This window comes from Rhamphochromis sp. 'chilingali' (genome assembly GCF_963969265.1).
Source record: "Rhamphochromis sp. 'chilingali' genome assembly, chromosome: 6".
Lineage (NCBI taxonomy): Eukaryota > Metazoa > Chordata > Actinopteri > Cichliformes > Cichlidae > Rhamphochromis > Rhamphochromis sp. 'chilingali'.
The window spans coordinates 18,166,284-18,187,814 of NC_137933.1; the positions used below are offsets into that span (position 1 = coordinate 18,166,284).

The 21,531-nt window shown below is 43.4% G+C and overlaps 4 protein-coding genes across 5 annotated transcripts; 2 read left to right on the plus strand and 2 right to left on the minus strand.

Moving 5' to 3' along the window:
- Window positions 1-30: 30 nt before the first annotated feature.
- Window positions 31-10,199, minus strand: ercc5 (excision repair cross-complementation group 5). Its single transcript, XM_080885884.1, has 15 exons — window positions 9,964-10,199; window positions 9,660-9,835; window positions 9,461-9,576; window positions 9,186-9,287; window positions 8,804-8,870; window positions 8,445-8,588; window positions 8,107-8,311; window positions 6,913-7,794; window positions 5,950-6,224; window positions 4,028-4,147; window positions 3,235-3,448; window positions 2,553-2,697; window positions 1,843-2,045; window positions 1,683-1,765; window positions 31-738 (listed from the first exon to the last, which is right to left on the minus strand). The coding sequence occupies exons 1-15, from the start codon at window positions 10,049-10,051 to the stop codon at window positions 214-216; spliced, it is 3,345 nt and encodes a 1,114-aa protein (XP_080742010.1). The 5' UTR covers window positions 10,052-10,199; the 3' UTR covers window positions 31-213.
- Window positions 10,200-10,436: 237 nt separating this feature from the next.
- On the plus strand, window positions 10,437-14,797 carry blzf1 (basic leucine zipper nuclear factor 1). 2 transcript variants are annotated; one of them, XM_080885886.1, is made up of 7 exons: window positions 10,437-10,711; window positions 11,014-11,112; window positions 11,418-11,878; window positions 12,112-12,311; window positions 12,421-12,549; window positions 12,694-12,931; window positions 13,034-14,797. In XM_080885886.1, the coding sequence occupies exons 2-7, from the start codon at window positions 11,094-11,096 to the stop codon at window positions 13,217-13,219; spliced, it is 1,233 nt and encodes a 410-aa protein (XP_080742012.1). In that variant the 5' UTR covers window positions 10,437-10,711; window positions 11,014-11,093; the 3' UTR covers window positions 13,220-14,797. The 2 variants fall into 2 exon arrangements, with proteins under 2 accessions (XP_080742012.1, XP_080742013.1); XM_080885887.1 differs by having other exon boundaries at window positions 10,663-10,711; window positions 11,005-11,112.
- trmt10c (tRNA methyltransferase 10C, mitochondrial RNase P subunit) lies at window positions 14,522-16,587 on the minus strand. The gene has a single exon (XM_080885885.1). It carries the CDS (start codon window positions 16,389-16,391, stop codon window positions 14,874-14,876), a length of 1,518 nt encoding a protein of 505 aa, XP_080742011.1. The 5' UTR covers window positions 16,392-16,587; the 3' UTR covers window positions 14,522-14,873.
- Window positions 16,588-16,830: 243 nt separating this feature from the next.
- txnl4b (thioredoxin-like 4B) lies at window positions 16,831-20,327 on the plus strand. The gene is made up of 3 exons (XM_080885212.1): window positions 16,831-17,019; window positions 17,104-17,255; window positions 19,418-20,327. Exons 1-3 carry the CDS (start codon window positions 16,888-16,890, stop codon window positions 19,581-19,583), a joined length of 450 nt encoding a protein of 149 aa, XP_080741338.1. The 5' UTR covers window positions 16,831-16,887; the 3' UTR covers window positions 19,584-20,327.
- Window positions 20,328-21,531: the final 1,204 nt, after the last annotated feature.

The window sequence follows — 21,531 nt, forward strand, 5'->3', positions numbered from 1 at the left end:
GAGGGCGACAAATGACAGGTGAACATGTACCACATCTCAAAAATTTAATGCAAAATGAACTCATTGTGGTCACACAAACATCTACAAGCAGGAAAATAATTTTCTATTAATAGTTCATAGCAGTTTTTAACAAAATTCATGTTTCATAAAATGGAAACCCTGAGTTTATCAGACATGTAGACGTCAGACATTTGGGAGTACATATCAAAGTCCTCATGTCTTCTTCCCCCTGCCTTTTCCTCTCATGCTTCCTCTCCCTCTCGTGCTTTTCGCTCCGCGTCCTCTCCGGCTCCCCTCGAACACAGATCGGGCTGTAACCATAGCAACTCCAGGACCACCGTCGCTGTCCTCACCAGAGCTGCTGCTGCTCATCCTGGTTCTCTTAGGTGGAGTTTTATTAGACTGAGGAACAGACTTTACTGAGAGGGAGTCATGACTGGTGCTACTGCTATCTCTGAGAGCTGTAAGAGGAGATTCATCAGTCATCTCTGACCCTAAAAAGCCTCCTCCTGCCACAGATCTCCTCACATCTTTCTCCTCTCCTCCTTTATCCTGACTCCCTTTCTTAGACTTAGACAGGGAATGCGTATCGTCCTCACTGTCGTCCTCTTCCTCCTCGGCTCCTCCTTCCCTCTCTTTTCGCTTCAAGCAGGTGACCGCTCGGCGGAGTCGCTGACTGCGGATCGCCTGCTTCTCACGTTGCTCCATGCGGAAGAACGAGTCTATCCGCAGCTGAGTCTAAACCAAAGCAGACAAGACATGAACGATAGAAGGCTACAAGCCAGTTTAATTTATTGTTTCTATTATTGATTTTTCAAAAGTTACACAATCTAACTGGAGACATTTAACCCCTGAGACCCAGGTGGTTGTTTGATATGCACGGGTTTGAATTTACAGCATAATAGTACTGTTTAAGACTAAGACTTAACTAATGCTAGCGTGCTTACTGCTCTTAGCTCAATATGTAACCGTTCATTATTCTGATTCCTGCTATGTCAGCAATCAATAATCGTTAGCTAATAAAACATTTAGGCAATTATTTATTTTAGTTAACCTATCTTAGCTAAGCTAACATTTTGATAACATGCCAAATTATAACCAACTATCTGCACTGTTTATTGTATCTTTAGGTTTTAGCTTAACATTTAGCTAAACATTTTAGCCATTTTATGGCCATTTAATGTGTTTAACAATAATAATAAATTTTATTTTTGTTTCAAAACATTCTGGGACACCTTAAAATCAATTAAATAACAAAATCACAGTATGAATAAAATTGTTGATATGCATTTTAGAGAAAGGGCCCTAAGACAGAGCCCTGGGGAACACCACTGACAAGCTTGTAATCTGAAATGTATTTTTCCTTCTAGCTACCCATTACAATTGATCGCCTTCAGCTAACCATTTAACTGTTTACTCATTACTTTTAACTTGCAAATATTCAACCATTATGTTTAGCCTATCACTAAATTTCTTCTCACTTGAGGTTACTGAAAACTGATCTTTGGAGAAGCTGCTTCCTGAGTGAAGACTTCAAGAAACTGTTTACATGTGGAAAAAAAACACAAAGATTTTGTCTTGCATTTTCAAAGGTGTGCGCCTTTCTCTCCTTTTTTGACATTGGCCTCCGTGCCAGGTTATTGTTGCTTTGACATGCTCACATGTGGATGTAACCTGGTTACCTGCTGGGTGTTGAGCTGCTTGATCACAGGCTGAAGAGTCTCCTCTGTTTTCCGACTGCTCCAGCCAAAACGACTCAGGCAGAATGTAAAGCGCTTGTTAAGAAATATTCATACGTTCAGGAAAAGCAGGCAAACACATTCCCACAAACAGAGAAAGGATATTCTTTGATCATGTCCAGCTGTGGACGTCCCCAGCTGAAGGAGCTGCCTGACTGGTCAATAGTGGGGTGCAGGTAAGCCTGAGCCACCACAGGGTTGGGGAAACCAGGCTGCAGTTTCAGATCCCTCAGCTTCTTCTTAACTTTTGTGTCCCGAGGATCAGACGCCAGGTGCTTTTTCTCTTGAGCCTCTGACCACCAGTTACTACAGTTAAATTAAAAAAAAGAAAAGAACAAAGGCAACAACAATAAGAAAGAAAGCTCAATGCAGAAATAACATTTATATTTACTCATGGTGTTTTTTAGCACACAACCCCAATCCTAAAAAATATGTAAATGCAAAAAAAAAAAAAATGCAATGATTTGCAAATCTTATATAATAACATTATTCACAGTAGAACATTAAAAAAATGAGAAAAATATTGGCTCAATTTGAATTTGATGGTGGCAGCATGCTTGAAAAAATAAAAATTGGCACAGGGACATGTTTGACTCCAATGACTCCCACCCCCTCCCTAACACACTGGACAATCTGAAGAGCAGTTTCAGAAACAGGTTCCTTCAACCTCGCTTTCTGAGGGAACATTACAGGAGGTCATTTCTTCCTGTTGCTATCAGACTCTTTAATTCATCCACCTGAGTCCAAAAGATCACAGACATCCAGTACTGATTGTTGTCTTTGTCTCTTGCACACAGAAGCAATCTCACCCACCTGAACTGTATCAGTGGCTCCAGGCCTGGTCCTGGAAACTCATTCAGTATCTCCATGCCAGTCACGTAGCCGACCCCTGGCACACCCTCCGTGTAGTCACTTCCAAGCAGGTAAGCCAGATTTATCATTTTAGTCCTGTCCAGACCTGACGGAGGCGAGATTACAGGTTGTTAAGTAAACAGGAAAAATAAAGAAAAGGACAACACTCTAAGCAATAAGACTGTGCTGACAGCCTGTTACACAAACACCTCTCCCTCATATGTGCAATATTAGCTTATGAAATTCCTGTTGTGATGTGCCATCTTAGCACTATTACAACACTCCCATAAATATGACACCATTGCAGCTGCAACCACCAATAAAACTAAATCAACCATGCACGGAGCCATGTGGGTCAGTGTGCTGGTTTAAGAGAAAATAACTATAATGTGCCCATGAAAGAACATGATTGTTGTGTTTCCACAGCAATCATGTATGTAGATTTAATACATTTGATTGGAAGCAGGCTTGAATTCCATCCTTTGATATATATTTTTTCATATAACCCCACACACACACACACACACACACACACGCACACACACACACACACACGCACACACGCACACACACACACACACACGCACACACACACACACACACACACACACACGCACACACACACACACACAGATTCACTGACTGAGCTGGCTCTGCAGGTCGCTGTGCTGGTAATGTTCGACATATTTGTCCTGGCTGAAGAAGTTCTTGTAAACGTGACGTCCTCCAAAGAGCCACACGTCCGAGTCGTCTGTAATGGTCCCGTGCGTGTGGTCGGCCCAATCGAGCGCCGCACACTGAGCCTCGGCCTCCATCGGAGCCACCAGATATGGGACGCCGAACAGCCGCAGCAGCTCCTGGTTTCAAACGGTCATTACTCACAAAGTACAATAAGATGATGTAGAGCGTTCTCAGTATCAGAGTTGGCGTTTAGGGGTTTAGGTCTCATTATGTCCCGAGATGTGTTAAAAGACTCTGATCTTAAAATTACAACCCTTTCAGCTCAACAGGCTGCGGATGTTTCCGTGGTCATCTGAGAGGTACTTCTGCTCTTAGCAGCTGATTACAGGAGCAGCTGACAGGATTAAAAACAGATCGCACACACTGAGCTTTTACCTCAGTGTGAATTTTATGAAGGAGAAAATGCTGACAGCATTTGGCTTTCAGGGGTGTGAGCGAGCCAGCAGACGCACAGCAAAGACTGTGAGGTAGCAATGACTCTGGGAATGTCTGGCAGAGGTGATGCTGGGAAATGTATCCCTGCTGGGAGTTAACACCTGCTCTGATCTGTCAGATCCGCTGTCAGCGCATTAATCTATTTACATGCTGGTTTCTATTTTTTCTAATTAAAGCGTACACATCAACTTTTTAAAAAACATATATACTTGTTTACGGTCTGCGTGTGGCTGTATGTGCTGATGTGATTTCTCTCTCACCTGGCTCTCCAGGTACATCTGCCCGGTGACTGTGTTGGCCATTCTCTCCTGCTGCTGTTTCTGCTCCCTCAGGTTGCTCTGCTCCACCTTCAGGGAGCTTTCCAGGGCCTCCAGCTCATCCTGCAGAACAAACACACACTTTTGCATGTCAACCTGCTCCTTATAGTCTTGTTTCTGTTTATGCTGAAGAATGCTTGACGTGCAAAACAACAACAAATAATTATAGATAAACCAGAAAGTCTGAAACTGTCATTTCTTCACAAACAGTAATGGATATAGCTGATAAGAAATCAAAGTACAGACATGACGTACGTGTTATTTTTGAGTTGCAAAACCTTGGTCATGACTCACTGAATGAGTGTTTGCTTAATAATATTAATACGAAAGGGTGTTAGTTGAGCATTCTCTGAACATCTGGTCTTTCCTCAGGAGACAAATCAACACCAGTTCGGTAAAACTTACTTACACGACCATCTCAAATTAATGGACTGGGTTTGGGAATATGCCCATCATAATAATTCCTTTTTTTAATGATCTGACAGTTTGATCTGAAGTGATCAGTATGATCGGAGTAGTTCTCTGTTAAAATATCAAAAGGATACCAGTCTTCTGAAAATTTCAGCACTGAAGAGCCCAAAAATGAGCCCTTAGTTTCACATAAGAAGAAAAAAGAAGAATTTTTAAACATCTTTGAAAAAACTGGTTCATCGCAAAGACAAAACTCCTAAACACAAACTTAACAACGTGGTGTATGCTGTACAGTGTAGCGAGGAATGCCCAGACCTCTACATTGGAGAGACCAAACAGCCACTTCATAAACGCATCGCACAACATAGAAGAGCCACCTCCACAGGACAAGACTCAGCAGTCCATCTGCATCTAAAGGACAAAGGTCACTATTTTGAGGACACCTGTGTTCACATTTTGGACAGAGAAGTCAGATGGTTTGAAAGAGGAGTGAAAGAAGACATCTATGTCCACTGTGAGTGACCATCTTTGAACAGAGGTGGTGGTTTACGACACCAACTGTCTGTCATCTATAATCCAGTTTTGAGTTCCCTTCCCAGATGCCTTAACACCCACTCACATCCGGGGCCATCTGACCTCAGGAAATCACATGATAGGGTGGAGCCAGGCTTCACAGAGGGTTCACCCGAAACCCTGGTTGATTGTGACCTACACCCGTTTTCACACCTTGACTCGCATGATTAGATAGAGGATAAACAGGGGGTTCATGACCCCCTTGTAAAACATCTTCAAGTTCTTGTCCCTTCCTTGTGAGCTCCAGATAACTTGGTTTGACCAATTGAAAATGGTCAAACCAAATAGGACTTAAATCTGGGACTCTGGACCTTTTGACCATAGAACTGAAGAAGCTTCGCGGGTGAGAGGTGAAATGTCTTCAAGCAACTTAAAGAAGTCGGTGTTATTTTTGAGCTGCAAAACCTTGGTCATGACTCACTGAATGAGTGTTTGCTTAATAATATTAATACGAAAGGGTGTTAGTTGAGCATTCTCTGAACATCTGGTCTTTCCTCAGGAGACAAATCAACACCAGTTCGGTAAAACTTACTTACACGACCATCTCAAATTAATGGACTGGGTTTGGGGATATGCCCATCATAATAATTCCTTTTTTTAATGATCTGACAGTTTGATCTGAAGTGATCAGTATGATCGGAGTAGTTCTCTGTTAAAATATCAAAAGGATACCAGTCTTCTGAAAATTTCAGCACTGAAGAGCCCAAAAATGAGCCCTTAGTTTCACATAAGAAGAAAAAAGAAGAATTTTTTTACGTCTTAGAAGAAAGTAGGCCACGTGTGACTATATTTGTAGTACCGCTTGAGTACTAATGAATCATCAAGATGACTAATTTTCTGTCTATCAGAGATCAGTAAACTGCAGAATTACAGAAACTTACAACATCAAAGTGTTCCCATTCATTGATGGCTGGAGCTGATCTGGATTCTGTCTCCGTTTGCTCTTTCATCTCATTCTGTGCCTTTGTTTCTGCTTCTTCCTCTGAGTTCAGCGCAACAGTTGAGGAAATTTCTGCTAAACTTTCCTCTGAGTTTCCTTCTTCCTTTGCGTCATCTTTATGGACTTTATCTGGATGTGCTTTCTCTCCAGTTATCACGAGGGAATCATCTGCAGTCTCCTCTTTTGAGTCGTCTTCTGAGACCTCAATGAAGCTCTCTGAGAAAACAGGGAAAGAGCAGACTGAGATGACCTTTGCATTCCCATAAGAGAAAATGTGGCGTTATTTCTAACTGCAGTGACTGATATGTTCTGGGACCACGCGTATATGTGGAAAGCATCAACAACAATAGAGGATCAGGCTGGGTCGCAAAGCGGCTTGCAGCAGACACCTAATAAAGTGTCGGCAAGCAAAGGCGGCTTAATAATGTGCCTTATGGCAGATTTACCAACTAGATCAGCTGGGCCACCATCTGGCTTTTGCTGATGCATCAGGGCTGCACGACCTGAACAAACACTAACGCTGTTAGACCAAGCATGGGGTAACTGGCATAATTACACTTTAAAATCTGGTTAATACAACATTAAGCGACTGGTTTTCCTTGATGACTGAACCTACTCTGTAAGCTAGATAATTTAATCTTTACCCAAGGCACAGGACCAATTTGCAGGATGTCTATTTGACGTCCTATATGCAGCCCTGTTATTATATTATCCATACAGTGATCGGTTTTGTTCTGAGAAGTCAGGCTTTTCAGAAACCAACACGTCTCAGTTCAAAATTTTATATTAAAATGTAAAACCCTCTGCTTATTTAAACCTGTAAATCTGACATCTGGAAGCACAAACACACTACAGATTTAACACATTTTGAATGACTGCAATGTGAAAGACACCATTACTGTACCTTCTGACTCGCTTTCCTCGCTGCTCTCTGACTTCACTTCAGATCCATTTTTCTCTGGAGCTTCGGTGAACTGCTCTAAGAGTGCGGTGGGTCTTCCAGAGAGCTGAGGAGAGAGGTTTGTAGATACTGGGTTTTGACTGTTTGCAGCAGCAGCAGCATCCTGAGGTGTGCGCTCTGGTTCTCGTCTATTAACTTGTTCTTGTTTCTCCACTCGTGCCCGACAGCTTGTCTTTATATCCTCAGACAGCTCTGCTTTCCTCATCTTATCTTCTGAGCTGATCTCCTTTGCTGCTAATCGAAGTGCTTTATTTCTCTCGCCAATCAATTCTTCCATCTCGTCTTCAGAGCTGCTATCTAACAACCTGTCTTTGTCACGTAAACTTTGCCCCGTGAGCTTCATATCAAGGCCTTTTTCTTTGAGTGAAGGTTTGGCCTCTTCCTCCGAGCTGCTGGTGACCGCTCTTGGGGCACGATGATGAATATTTGTTTGATTGGTGGGCGAGCTACTCTTAAATTCAGCAGCTCCACCTTCATCTTCAGCCAGAACCTGTTGGATTGCCAGCAGTGTGCGTGGAGACATGCTGCCACCATCCGTCTTAACCCGGTCGGACTTCTCCTCGTCGGAGCTGTCGTTAATCGCAGCCTGGATAGCTCTGAATGTCCGAGGTGAGGGCGGTGAGGCGTCTCCATCAGACGGTTTTGATGCTGAGGGTTTGGAGTCGCCTGAGGAGGTAGCTTGCGCTTTATCTTCTTCCTCACAGACAGGACGCCAAAGAGGCTCAGGTTTGTCTTTGGGCCGTCTTTGACAGCCTGACAGGGAGCTCCCAGCCCAGGGTGCAGCTGCAGGTTGGCTCTCGGGGGCTGTCTCACTCTTTTTGGTGCCTATGAAGGTAAAGTGGAGTGCAGTTTTATAAACTAACACAGAGGCAAGCTTGTACTTTTTCATTTCAGCCTTCTGATATGTCAAAAGAAAAGTAAAACACAATGATCCACCAATAAAAATCTGATAAAAAGAACTACATCATGATGTTTTTGAACAAAAAACTGTTTAAAATATGAACTTATATGAACATTACTTGTCTTCCAATGAACCTTTTAAATGTTCAGACATTTAAATGTGATTCGGAAAAGAAATCTGTAGCACTGATGATCTATTTTCCAGACAGTAGTGCAACAATCCACTGACTGCCTCACCTTTGATAAGGATATAGTGAGAATGGTCTTCTGAAACCAGCCGCTGTGCCTCCACGCTTTGCTGAGCTCCGTCCTGCTGGCAGACATCTGGAGCACTGCCTGCGCTCCGGTGGTTCATCTCCTTCTCCACACCCTCCAGACGCTGGTTCAGCCGGTTCCTCTGCAGCAGGCCAGCCAGCTGGTACTGTGAAAAGTCTCCGGACCGCTGAGAGAGTGAAGAAGCGTCAGGAGACACTGAAGCATGAGTGAGGAGTTATCCAGACCAAACTATTTCCATTTTAAAACATTTAAAAATAAAAAAGCCTTAGCAATAACTGTAGCCTGAGAGTGAGATGTACCTCTGGAGGTTTGTGAAACATGGTCCGCCGTCTTTTAGAAAACTCTTTCATGTCTTTGAGGATCTCATGTTTCATTTCAGGAGGCAGGCTGGCAAAGTCCTCTGAGTTGATGTCCATTGAGTTGGGGTCTTCACACATGTCTCCCTGAGACATGAAGAACAAACTCACTTTAGTCAGTGAGGACAGTTATACAATAAACGTAAAGACAGTTACCCATATGTGAACAGAGACACAAGGCGATGAATTTTACTGGATATATAAAGAAGAGTTTGTAAAGGAAAAATTGCAAAAATATGTTAACATTTTGGGGAGAGGATACCAATTTGGTGCACTTTCAGAGTGCAATGACACCATTTTACCTGATACATGTAATAACTATCAACCATTTCCTCCTCCTCCTCTCGTTCTTCCTCCTCCTCCTCTGAGCTGTAAGTGCAACAGGAAAACATTCAGATGTTTGTTATTGCACACTATGTTTGATATGGCACTAAATAAAGACAACCATGCATTTTACTAATTGCTCCTTGGTTCATATGAACTGTTTGGTTATCTGAGAGAAGAGGGCAAGAAAACAAAAAGTTTCTAGTCGTGGATATGAAGCCATTTGCTTTCACAAAGCACCTGACCCTCCTGGCATGTCCACACATGTGGAGGAAAAGAGCTTTTCAGCATTCCGTTTACCCAGAAAAGACCCTGCATGGATTCTGACTAACTTATGTATGCAAGCAAGTGAACAGTAACCTGCTTTTGGCTTTCTCCTCTGCGGGTGGCAGTGCTGGAAGAACATACATGTCATCCACCTCATTTCTCCTCACGCTGGAGAGGCTGGGGAGAGGTTCCTTACTGGGAAGTAGGAAAGAAATGTGCGTTAATTTCAGGCCAAAGCCCTGACACTATAATGACTCCAGAAGGAGAGCAGAGGTATTTTTATTTTGTTGATGTCATTGAAGAATAGGAGGGTAAACATGGGAGGAACTATTTACTGCTGGTTTAGGGATGCTCCCTCTGTCCCTCACCTGTGGTCTCCAAGTGCAGCTTTGATAGCCTGTCTCTTCAAGAATGTTTTGAGCAGTTTCTCATTGGTGTTTCTGGACTCGCGAGTCAGCTCCTCCTTCCTTTGCCTCCTCAGAGCCTGCAGGAGGAAAACAAGGTTAAAATGAAGACGCTAAGCAGGAATCGCTTGCCTGCTACACAAACGCATGCACACAGACTTACAAGGGTCTGCTTCTTCAGCAGCGGTGCATCCCCATCAAACACAAAGACTGGCCTGATGCGGAAGAAGAGTAGCTTACAGATGCGGTGGAAGAGAGTGAGCAGGTGGGCGTTCTGGACGCTGTTGCCTTCACGGTCCCTCACCCCTTTCACCGCCTGGTTCAGCCATATACTGATGTCTGAGGGGGGCTCTGGTTAAGGTTTCTGCTATGACTGAAGTTAGTAAAACCTACACACTGCTGAGACAGAAGAAGCAAATAATGGTGGACAGATCAAAGATAAATACAGCATTTCTAACTGAGGATACCAACAGCAAGGATCTTTCCCTCCAGTGTCTCGGGGTTGATGGGTTTCCCTGTGCTCTCCAATAGCCTCCACAGTCCGTGCACTCCCATGGTTAGCAGTCCAATTAATGTGTTACAAACTGAAACATACCGCCACAATGCCACAGTGCGCTATAAGCACTGAGCATTTGTCCTGAAACCCCTGGAGCAGAAAAAGGGGATCCCTTTTTAACATTTGTTGCAACTGTATTTTCATCCGGAAAGCAATTATTCCCTCCGTATGAAGGTTCCGGGCTTGGGGCGGGAGGGGTATCAATACTCTGTTACACCAGCGGTTTATCGCAGCATCTATTTGGGACCATAAATCAGCTGAGGCTTAAGAAATGTTAGTAGAATGATAGATAAACCGATCTGAGATCAGTGTGTTGTGACGTTGAGGGGAGTAATTGGGTGGAATAGTTCCTGGGTTACATCTGACAGGCTACGTGCGACCTGCGCTACTTTTTCGACAAAAACGATTATTTTGTAGATAATGTAACAGCTATTCAAGTTTAGGATTACAAAACAAAAACGTGGCTTAATATTTACGCAGTTATTTCCATCTGGCGAGCGGGTTAGAAAGGTGTATTGCTGGTTTAACAGGAAGTTTTGCCTGGGAGGTAAAAATCAGGGTAAAAATCTCACACGAAACTCGCGAGAGGCCAACTGTGTCCGGTGGCAAAACAAACAGCCTGGGGCTTACGGCTAGTTAAGCGAGGAGGATTCTACCCAGTATGTTATCCAATTATCCAATTCTAGTGAACTCACTAGAAACGATACCAAATACACAGAAAAGCGTCTTGTATACTCATTATGACACAGCTAATGCTAATATAAAGCGAAGTTGTTTATCATTGACGCTGCTCTGCAATCGGCTAATGTTAGCACAGTTAGCTTCCTACCAAGTTACCGTTATCACGTTACGTTTTCAGAGCCTCAGCTGTTAACCCTGACCTTTGACTGGCGGTCTTCTTTAATCATTGGACACGACAGGTGTTAAAAATATTTCACTTTCCCCATTGTTGTTATTACAGGGCGAAGGGCCACCCGAGACGTCATCAAGACGTGGGTTTCACCCAAACAGACTACCTTTCACACCAACACCACCTCCACCATGACTGCTGCTGTTAGAGGTACGTGTGGTTTCTTTGTGCTCTAGTGTTCACATTTTACACACGGGTATTTGTAAAGTCAGCGGAAGTAAACTTGACCAAGAGTTGATGGAAGTCTGTCTTTTTATCGTCTTCATGCGTTTCTTGTGCTGTTTGGTGTTTGCGGAGCTTCTGTTTTTGTGAAACATAAACAAAGCTGACACACATAAGGATTAAAGCTTTACAACATTGTTAGGCATATGTATTCCACTGCACTGTCCGCATGTTAGAGGAATCGGACTCAGTGCAAAGTGTGATCACAATTCTTGTTCCTTTTTATCTTCCAGATTCTGCCAGTGTGCCTGTCCGAGGTCCTGGCGATGGCATGGAAACTGAAAAACCGCCAGCCATCCTGGAGGTTAACACAGATACACTTCCACCAGGTCCATCTGAAGTTCCCCTCGTGAAAGTAGCTAGCCCAAAGCGCAGCCCCAAATCTACCCATCCAGCACCTCCTGCTGCCCCGCAGCCACTCGGAGTGCTCCACCTTGGGAAAGTAACTCGAGAGGCCTGCACAGAGGTGGAGGCTGTGAGGATCATGGTCCCACGTGCTGCTATTAGCCGGAGCAGCCGCACAGGAGCCACTGAGGCGAAAGGGGAGACCGGGCAACAGGCTGAGGAGCAGGGGTCTCCTTCGCTGCATTTAGTGGAGGACTGGAGAGGACAGCTGGTGAAGCTGCAGAACTCTGAGCGCAGGCTGCTGCAGGACAAAGAAGGCCTGTCCAATCAGCTCCGTGTGCAAACAGAGGTGAGGCTGCAATGAAACTGACACGCATTATTTAAATATCAGACACACTGAGGACCCTTTTTTTTTTTTTTAAATGTTGAGCACAACAAAAATGTAACTAATATGGTTTGTTATTCTTAAAGCTTTTTTCTTTTTAATGACAAAGTTCTTTACAATACGAAGAGAGAAGACAGTTCAACTTCTCATTTGTGTTTTCAGTTGTAAAAGGAGGTTTTATCAAATTTGTGCGCTAGGTGAACCGTGAGCTAAAGAAGCTGCTGGTGGCGTCGGTGGGTGACGACCTTCAGTACCACTTTGAGCGCCTGTCACGGGAGAAAAATCAGCTGATTTTGGAGAACGAGGCTCTGGGCAGGAGTCTGGCACACACTGCAGAGCAACTAGAGCGAATGAGTATCCAGTGTGACGTTTGGAGGAGCAAGTTCCTGGCCAGCAGGTAATTGACAGAATAATTCAGTGGAAGATAAATTAAAAAATGTATGTGTGTGTATATATATTATCTGTGTTTTGCTGAATAAACTCTTGAATTTGTGTTGTCTCCTCAGAGTCATGGCAGAGGAACTAACGAATGCCAGAGCAGCTCTGCAGAGACAGACCAGAGAGGCACAAGGAGCAATTCAGGACCTGCTGTTGGAGAGAGAGGAGTTCTCCAGGGACATGATGCTCACCCACAGGTAAGATTGTGACTCACATGTTTAAATAAACTGGAGTGTCTATTATAAGAACTCTAAACTTAAAGCATACTGGAACTCAGAGCCCCTGATGCTGGCGTGAATGATGGCAGTATGTGTTGACGTTACCTGTTTTTGTGTTTTCAGATCTCTGGAGCAGCTCCTGGTGTCTCTGCAGTGGGGCAGACAACAGACGTACTATCCCACCTCACAACCCCTAAGCACGGGAGAGCTGGCGGTGGCCAATCACAAGCTAGCAGACGCCATCAACGCCCACCTGCTGGGTAACAGCGGCGGCAGCAGCACCAATGCCGCAAAAAGCAGCAGCAGCAGCGCAGCAGCTGAGCAGCTCTGCAGCACACCGGCTGAGAAGATGGCCGAGAAGGTGAAGGTTTTACATGTTTGTTTATGATAAATATCATATTTAATTTCTCACATTTGTAAGAAAATCCAGAAACTCACAGATGTCACTCACTTTCTGTCTCAGGTGCTGAAGAGTTTAGATCCCATTTCCTGCTCCGAAAACAAGGCTGAGTCTCCACTCAGTGACTCCACCCCCTCAAACTTCCTCAATAGTAAGAAGAGCATTGGCAGGTTTCACCCTTACACCCGCTACGAGAACATTACGTTTAACTGCTGTGAGCGCTGTACAGGAGACATCCTGGTGCTGTAGAGGTCACAGAGACTACCACAAACATCGTTGGAGCTTATTTCAAAGGACTGAGTGTAGTCTGAGGGTTACTGGAGCTTTGTGTTTAGTTGGAACAGCAGCAGACAGTTGCTGCTCTCCTGGTTGTGATTTTACCCTGACTGTTATTTTTACATTTCAGATGATGGTCGGAATATATATGGCTCTGTTTATTTTGTTACTTTTATTTGCTCTTTAACTGAATTCAGGAATCGTAACGCAATGATTAGACATTTCACTGGGATGTGACATCAAGGTGAGTCCGTGTTATGCGTTGAACAGAGATGCAAACATGCACGCTGGAAGCGATTCACAGCAGCGTGATGATCGGTGACCATAGTCACTGGCGATGGACATGGACAGAACCCAAGATCAGTTTTTCTCGACTTCCAGGCCAGCGACTAAAGTGACTACCTGTAAGAATGATTGACTTATTATCTGAAAGTATATGCATTTGGAGGTTACCTAGGCAACTGGAGCAGAGAATATATTTATTTTTAAAAAAGAAAGTAGAAATGTGGAGATTATAGTTTCAAGCCAAACAGCTGGCACGGCTGCGATACCTTCTACAGACGTCCTTGTGTAGATGAGTTAGTGAAACAACTTGATCATCTGTTGGTGTCTTATTGTATGTTGTGACTTACCTACTTTATTGCACCCAGGTGTAACCATTGGATATGCTTGCATCTGTCCATTGCCAGCCACTTTGGTTTGCATAAATTCAGCCAACTCTTTCAAGTTTGTGCTTTTCTTTCTTCTGATCAGATGCAATGTTTTGCACCATCCTCATATTTATCACTACACTGTGTTTATGTAGTAACAGAGAAATTATTGCCTTATTACTGAATGCAATTCTGAAGTAACTCATCTATACAAGGCATTTTTAGAAGGTTTTAATTGCCACATTTTGACTTTACTCTCAAAATGATCAAAAACAATTTTTTCTTAATGTGGCACTAATACTCCTTCGGAGCCTCCAGTCTTTAGTGTGTTTTGAGGGTGTGCTGAGTTTTATTTGCATATTACAGCTGTAAGTTTGATCCTGAGACTTGAAAGTATGTTGTGTAAATACCCCTCCAGTGAGCTGCTTCCACTGTGACTGTATATAAAGTGAATCAGGGTCCCTCCTATACTGCAGGAGCCACACTTCCTCTGTATAATGGTGCTACCTTATTTAGGAAAACACTGTATTAATATATTTTGTATATTTCATCATGTAAATGCATTCATATACAGTATTTTGGAAGTGGACAGATGGTACTACAAGAGCAAAAATGACCTTGACTCTTTTTTTTTTTTTCCTCTTCATTTAATGTCGTTTTTGTTTTGTCTATTATTATTTAAAAAGAAATGTATAAGGGCTGTATTTTTGCTTCAAAACACATTACAATAAAATAACTGGTAATCGATTGAAAATATGTATTTAAAACTGAGCTGTTTCTTTCATCTCTTTTGGAAACGACTGCTCTTTGCAGTAATAGTGATGGTTTCATCTGCAGTGAATGCACAACAAATATCTGTACATCCTTTGTTTTTCTAAAATAAAGACCAAAGTAGTTTCTACTTTTGCATTGTTGTCATTAAAGCAGCATTTATTCACTTTCAATTTACATTTACAAAATAGCAAAAGTTCGTTTTCTCACTCCTCATGCCACCACATCCTGTTCCTGCCTCCACTTTTTCTGGCTTCTATGTCACTCTTTAATGATGTCCGTACTTTGGTTCCAGCTGGTGTGTTTTCTCTGTCTCTTCCAGTGAACCCGGACTCTCTGTGCTCTTTGTTTTTAAATGTGTTTATATTTCTTTTCTCTCCTGACCTCGGTGGCCTGTCGCCATCATCTCTGGCTCTGTGTCTGGTAGTCTGCGTCTGTTGTTGGTGGAAGCCATCGTGCTTCCTTTTAGGCACAAACTGTAACGCCTCATCCCATCTCCCTCTATCCTTGAAAGAGAGCATAATGCGGATCATCTGATCCAGAGTCAGATTTTTGGCTCCTATCTCCCAGTGGAGGAACTCATCGAGGGGTAAACGGGCTGTGGCCAGCTTCAGACGCTTTGCATTGGCCAGCGATAAACCTTTCTGGATCGAGCGGTCCACTAGAGCTCCGATGATATAAACCTTTGAGTGGTCAAAGGTGCGGAGGACGTTGGGCGAGTCTGCAGTGAGGTACACGAGCTGTTCGCGGGGGAACAGGTCAACGTGCTGCCGCTCAGAGGTGGAGATGAGTAGGCGCTCCCAAGTCTCTGCACCGTACCGTTGGAGCAGCTCCTTCTTGTAGAGTCCATCTGGCTGCAGGTTGCAGAAGTGGAGATGGTAGGGCTCAGTGGCACGCCGGTTTAGCCCTTCAACATCCATCAGCTGGGACACCGTGTTCTCGATCTCCCGTCTGGACATGTGCGACTCATAGCTCATGTCAAACACCAGCGGCTGACCGAACACCATGGACTGAGCGGACTTCCACGCCAGCAGCTTGTCCAGAGAACGGTCCCAGAATTGAAGGAAGAGTGTGTTTTTCAACCTGGGTCCACCCTCGCCCTCCCCTTCCTCTCCACCGCTCTCCAGTTCTCTTCTCTCCATCAAAGATGCTTCTCTCTTGGCTGCCTTCTGCTGCTGCTTCTCCTTACGGGCCTTTTTGTGGCGCTCCCTGATAGCCAGGTACTTCAGGTACTTCTTCCTGGAAGACTTGGTGGTGAGCTTCGCCAGTGTCTCCACCTCCTCATCAGTCATCTCTTCAGGTACAAGCTTTCCAGCTTGCTGCCACATCGCAACCAGATCCCGCATTGCCTCCAGAGAAGACCCGTCCTTTGAATCATCTCCTGGCTCTTTCAGGTTCTCATCATCATCACTTTCCTCTGCTTCATCTTGAACCTGCTTCTCATCAAATGCAGCCTGGGATCTCATCACAGACTTCCACCTGTCCAGATCTAGAGCCTCTGTTTCCTGGGTTTTACCTGCTTTCGTCTGCGCAGCATCTGTCCCCGCTGGGCTGATAGCACTGAGGAGGCGGATGGACACCGCGATGGACGCTCTGTGCCTGCTGGCCCTGCTGTTGCTAGTATTAAAACTGCACACTTGCCTCCCGAAAGCGCAGAATGACACAGAATGAGCGCATTTCCAAAAAACAGCACAGCCTCTGGGAGTGAAGAGCCGCAGCAACATCGCCACAAATGAAACGAAACAAGAGCTGCTTAGAAAACCAGGAGAGCCAGACTGTGTTTACAGAAGCGCTTCTCCCAGACTTCCGCTGTTATTCAAGTATTACAAGTAACGGCAACATCTCACTCAGAGTCCAGAACGTTCTCAGACGTGTGCTCACATGTGTTGACGGCCAGGCTTCTCAAACACTAGGGAAGAAGGTCACGGTGTCACACTATAATGTGTCGTAGAGGAAACAACGAGGTGGCACAGCATCAATTGTCTTTGTTGAGAAGAGAACACGAGCCGTTTTTAGCCAGCTAAATCTATACAATATATTTAAATGGTAATATGATATAATAAATTATAAACCACAGCTTATTTAAATTATTTCCACAGTGTCTCTAATTAAAGTTAAGGCGGATATTTGATGGTGTCGCACACGACGCAATGATGACGCACTTCCCTCCCGGAAGTAAAACAACCGTACAGGGGGAGACGTTAGCTCGTTAGCCTCAAAATGAGTTTGTTTTTGCCCAAATTAACGTGCAAAAAAGATATCGACGAAGTCATTAAAGGGGTGGCAGAAAAAGTCGTGGTTTTACGGTTCGGCAGGGACGATGACTCGGTGTGTCTGCAGCTCGACGAGATAGTAAGCTGAAACGGTGACATGAATGTAAATAATAACTGCTCACTCTCTACTTTAGCTCATGTGTCTCCTGTCTTTCTGTTGTAGCTCTCTAAAACGGCCCACGACTTGAGTAACATGGCGTCCATTTACATCGTCGATGTTGATAAAGCTCCCATTTACACGAGATACTTCGACATAAGCTACATCCCCTCCACTGTCTTCTTCTTCAACGGACAGCACATGAAGGTCGATTATGGGTGAGTGGACCTAGGGCTCAGAATGACATTAACCTAAAATCACTATAAGAAGACATTAGTTTGAAGCAGTCGAATAGCTTGAACCAGGGAAGTGACCCGAGTGATTATCGAGGGCCACTGAGCTACCCCTCAGTTACATTTTCCTTGCCAGACTTTCTTGAGTTTTTTTTGTTTTGTTAAACAAACGCTTAAAAGATTACTTAGCAAAGAAGTAATCTAAAACACACACACGCACACATTGTGTCTTTAGGCAGCAAAAACACCTTATGTGTCTCTGCTTATTTAATTGAATCTATGATATGTGCAAAAGATAACAGACATTAATTGGCACTTTTCACCTACAAGGTGTATTACAAATAGCTATTAGCTGAAAACATAGCATTTGTGATCATGCTGTGCAGTGTTCCCTTAAAATACATATGAAAAAACTGTAGGAAGTCAAGTTACACAGACTGGCGTTTAATAAGCCACCAAATAAGGCAGAAACCAGAGATTTTTTTGATGGTAAACTGGTCTTGAAGTACAGAGAGAGAGCTGTGCGGGAAGTGTGATTTTTATCATGGTGGAAGCAAAACTGCCAAAGTAAGAGGAACTGCATGGCAATGTGTATTAAACAGAAGTGTAGTTCTTATCTTCTTAGCTGCTGGTTCAATGAATTTTGAATAATGAATCAATATCACATTATTCAAATTAAGAGATTTGAATCAGGAAATCAGTTTTTTTTAAACCCACCCCTAAATCCAAGTATACCTGGATAGAGAAAAAAAAAAAAAAACATGGAAAATTATCAGTCATGAATTGGCCCCCCAAAAGCCCAGACCTTAGCATTATTTAAGCACTGTGGGGTCATCTTAGATATGTAGATAGATAGCCATTTACGTGCATATGCAGTGAGATTGGACCCTTTCTGACTGTACATACAAATCCCATACTTCACATTGGGAAGACATGTCAAGAGAGGTAGGATGGAAGCAATGAATATGCAATATATGATGGAACATGAGGAGGAAAAAGAACTCCACCCAGACTGAGCTACTACAGGACGACAGTTTGAGAACAGAAAAAAAACACCTCAGCACAGAGAGCACATGAGTCTTCACACCACCATATAACATAAAGGACGTGCATCGGAGCCGCTTGGCGGGGGAGGAGGGTGATTGTATATCTGTGTCTGATTACGTGTGTCTGTGTGCGTGTGTGTATCCTGTATCAACTGAAAAGAGAGCGTCCTTTCACCCAGTTCTAAGCAAAAGTCAGCAGTTCTCCAGCCGCCGCAGTTGGCCTTGAAGGATGTGGCCAGAGGGTCAAATCACAGTCCTGTTATCAGGGGGAGTTGTTCCAGCCAGCTTTCGGCCTTGAAGCCTTCTAAGCTGACGGCCGGGTAGCTGAATAAGATGATGGTTGTTTGGTTTAAGGTTAGAGTGACCGGGCTGCATTTGATTTCGCAGGTGATCTAATATCCATCACTGGTCCCCAGGTCTATCCAGTTCTCTTTGCAGAGCTGTGAGCTTCTCCAAGATCTTATCCATATTGCGTTCAATAAGCACGGTTTGAGTACTCACGGCTCTGCCCATCGCGTCGATCTTGACAGACAACAGAACATTCATTCCTGAAGGCTGTTTACAGATGTTATATAAAAGCTTGCCTGTCAGTCTGCCCCAGGGCAGCTGTGGCTACAATGTAGCTTGCCATCACCAGTGTGTGAATGTGTGTGTGAATGGGTGGATGACTGGGTGTGTAAAGTGCTTTGGGGTCCCTAGGCGGGACTAGTAAAAGCGCTATACAAATATTTGCCATTTGCCATTCCTGAAGGCTGTTTACAGATGTTATATAAAAGCTTGCCTAAGAGAGTTCAGGTTGTGTTGAAGAATAAAGGTGGTCATACCAAATATTGACTTTCAAACTCATTCGAATTTTACAAACTCTGATGCTCTATTTATTTTGACACGTTTCATTAACGTTGTATTTCCGTTCCTAATTATAAAGAAATAAGGGATTTCAGACTTTTTTCAAATTCATTTTGATGGCATGACTTTCAACTTAAGAATAATCAATGTCAATTTTGTGGATACATATCAACACATACCAAAAGTATAAGCTACTGCTGATGCGCAAAGAGTCAGAATAAGGCCAACAGTTGTTAATAATTGTTTGTCTTTCAGCTCTCCAGATCACACCAAGTTCGTTGGCAGCTTCAAAACCAAGCAAGATTTCATGGACCTGATTGAAGTGATCTACAGAGGAGCCATGCGGGGGAAAATGATCGTCCAGAGTCCCATAGATCCTCAAAATATTCCCAAATATGATCTCCTCTACCACGGGATTTAGAATCGGTGACTTTATTCATTATGTGATGGGCAAGAAGCTCTGCAGAGTAGCACTGACGGCTGCTGAATGAGTAACAAGAGACATTCAGACTTTGAACCACAAAGTAGCTGTTTGAGGAATACTAAAGTGCCTCTGATTTAAAGACTGTTGAACATTTATTCTTTTTTTGTTGTTGTTCTTGTTGTAGAGATCAAATTACCGACAGTGTTTTTGCCTTTACTGTTTCTACTCCTGATACTTTAAAGGTTCTTCTAATTCACTTAGACAGGGAGTGTAACAGTAAGGAGGACTGCGGGTTAGTAAAAACAGATATCAACAGAAGTGTTTTGCAAATATTTGATGATATAGGAAATGCAAACCTAAGGGATGTAAAGAGTTTGACTGCAGGGTAGTCTCTACCAGTTTTTAACAGAACTATGTGGGAGGCTGGAAAAACTGGAATGAGTTCAAATTTTACCTGTGTTAAGTAATGGCAGGTGCGCACTCTGTAGTGGGATTTGTCAAATGTTTCATAGTTTATTTTGTTAACACTAAAAAATTTTTTATCAGTGAAAAATATAATTTTGGTGTTTTTTGTTTTTTTTCTGCCTTCTTCACACGTTTGATAGGCGTGAGTTTTGATGCACTGTGTTAGCGTTTCCTGTGGTAAACCAATGTATATCAGCAGCGAGATGGCACATTTATCCACTGTGCATGCTCTGCTGTTATAATAAAATTTCAACCATCATTTTTCTCTGCGTTCTCTCGGCTCAGCCCTCCTGTTGGACAGGTGTCTGTCTGTGTGGAGTTTGCATTTTCTACCTGTTTAGAACAAGTTTCTTAGGATCACTGGTGTTAATGTAAGGGTAAGGTAATTAAATTTGATCTTCTGATGACAGCAGTGGACTGTGGTATAGAAGCTTGTTTCTGCCACTGAAACAAACACAATTGATTGGCAGAGATAAGTTGAAATTTTCATCTCAAATTGTCAACTTAATTTGAAATTTTACATTTTTTTTTTTTTTCAATTTTGAGTTCAAGTTTCTCAACAAGGTGAGTTAGTAAGTTGAAAATTTCAGATGATTATTTAGAAAGTTTAAACTTATGGGTGGCAAAAATGTATTATTTTCTAAACTTTTGTTTGTTCCAGTGGCACAAAAAAAACTTCCATAGAGCAGTGTGCATACGTCTAAAATCCCCCATAGGTGGATAATAGAAGTAGGTTGAGATCTATTGACCTTATTAGTCCTCCTAGGACCTGGGCCCTGTTTCAGGAAGCCGGTTTAGTGGAAAAACTGAGTAAGTATACCCTGAGTTAACGAAAACTCTGGGTTTTCGGTTTCACAAAGCGAGTTCAGATGAAGCCTGAGTGAGTCACTATGACGACACACTCCGTGAAGCTAACCTGCCCCCTAGCAGGTTTACTACAACTAACCCTGACTGTCTCCGCCCCTTTGTCGGAAACCTGACAGTAGGAAGTGTCGGACATGGCGTGCCCCTTCCTTGAAGAGCCAGTAGATCGTGAAGCCCAAATTCTCCGCAGAGCTCTCCGCCGGGAGAGAGTGATTAGAGCGCGTTTGGACATTTTATCATTTCCTGATGATTTTCTGTGCGAACGTTACCGTTTCTCAGCACAATCTATAAGTTATTTGAATAACATCCTCAGGCCATATATTACGCATGTGACACATCGCGGACATGCTCTCAGTTCATTGCATATTATTTGTATTGCACTTCGGTTTTTTGCAAACGGGAGCTTTCTGTATAATATTGGTGACGCTGAGCACGTTTCCAAGGCTACCGTCTGTCGGGCAGTCAGGAATGTTACAGTTGCACTGAAACGTCTCCTGTACACGTTTGTGGTGTTCCCCGGTCATAGACCCACAGGATTTATCAAAGAAGGATGCCACAAAATTGCAGGTATCAGGATGAACAAAACTTAATTTATGATGTGGTGATACTTGGACTA

Coding starts and splice junctions, on each gene's coding strand:
- ercc5 (XM_080885884.1), bottom strand. CDS start 10,051: ATGGGAGTGCACGGACTGTGGAGGCTATTGGAGAGCACAGGGAAACCC. Junction 9,836..9,963: donor GGGAAAGATCCTTGCTGTTG/GTATCCTCAGTT, acceptor AGCCCCCCTCAG/ACATCAGTATATGGCTGAAC. Junction 1,766..1,842: donor GCTGGACATGATCAAAGAAT/ATCCTTTCTCTG, acceptor AGCGCTTTACAT/TCTGCCTGAGTCGTTTTGGC.
- blzf1 (XM_080885886.1), top strand. Junction 11,879..12,111: donor AGCTCCGTGTGCAAACAGAG/GTGAGGCTGCAA, acceptor TTTGTGCGCTAG/GTGAACCGTGAGCTAAAGAA. Junction 12,550..12,693: donor GACATGATGCTCACCCACAG/GTAAGATTGTGA, acceptor TTGTGTTTTCAG/ATCTCTGGAGCAGCTCCTGG.
- trmt10c (XM_080885885.1), bottom strand. CDS start 16,391: ATGTTGCTGCGGCTCTTCACTCCCAGAGGCTGTGCTGTTTTTTGGAAA.
- txnl4b (XM_080885212.1), top strand. CDS start 16,888: ATGAGTTTGTTTTTGCCCAAATTAACGTGCAAAAAAGATATCGACGAA. Junction 17,020..17,103: donor GTCTGCAGCTCGACGAGATA/GTAAGCTGAAAC, acceptor TTTCTGTTGTAG/CTCTCTAAAACGGCCCACGA. Junction 17,256..19,417: donor CACATGAAGGTCGATTATGG/GTGAGTGGACCT, acceptor TTTGTCTTTCAG/CTCTCCAGATCACACCAAGT.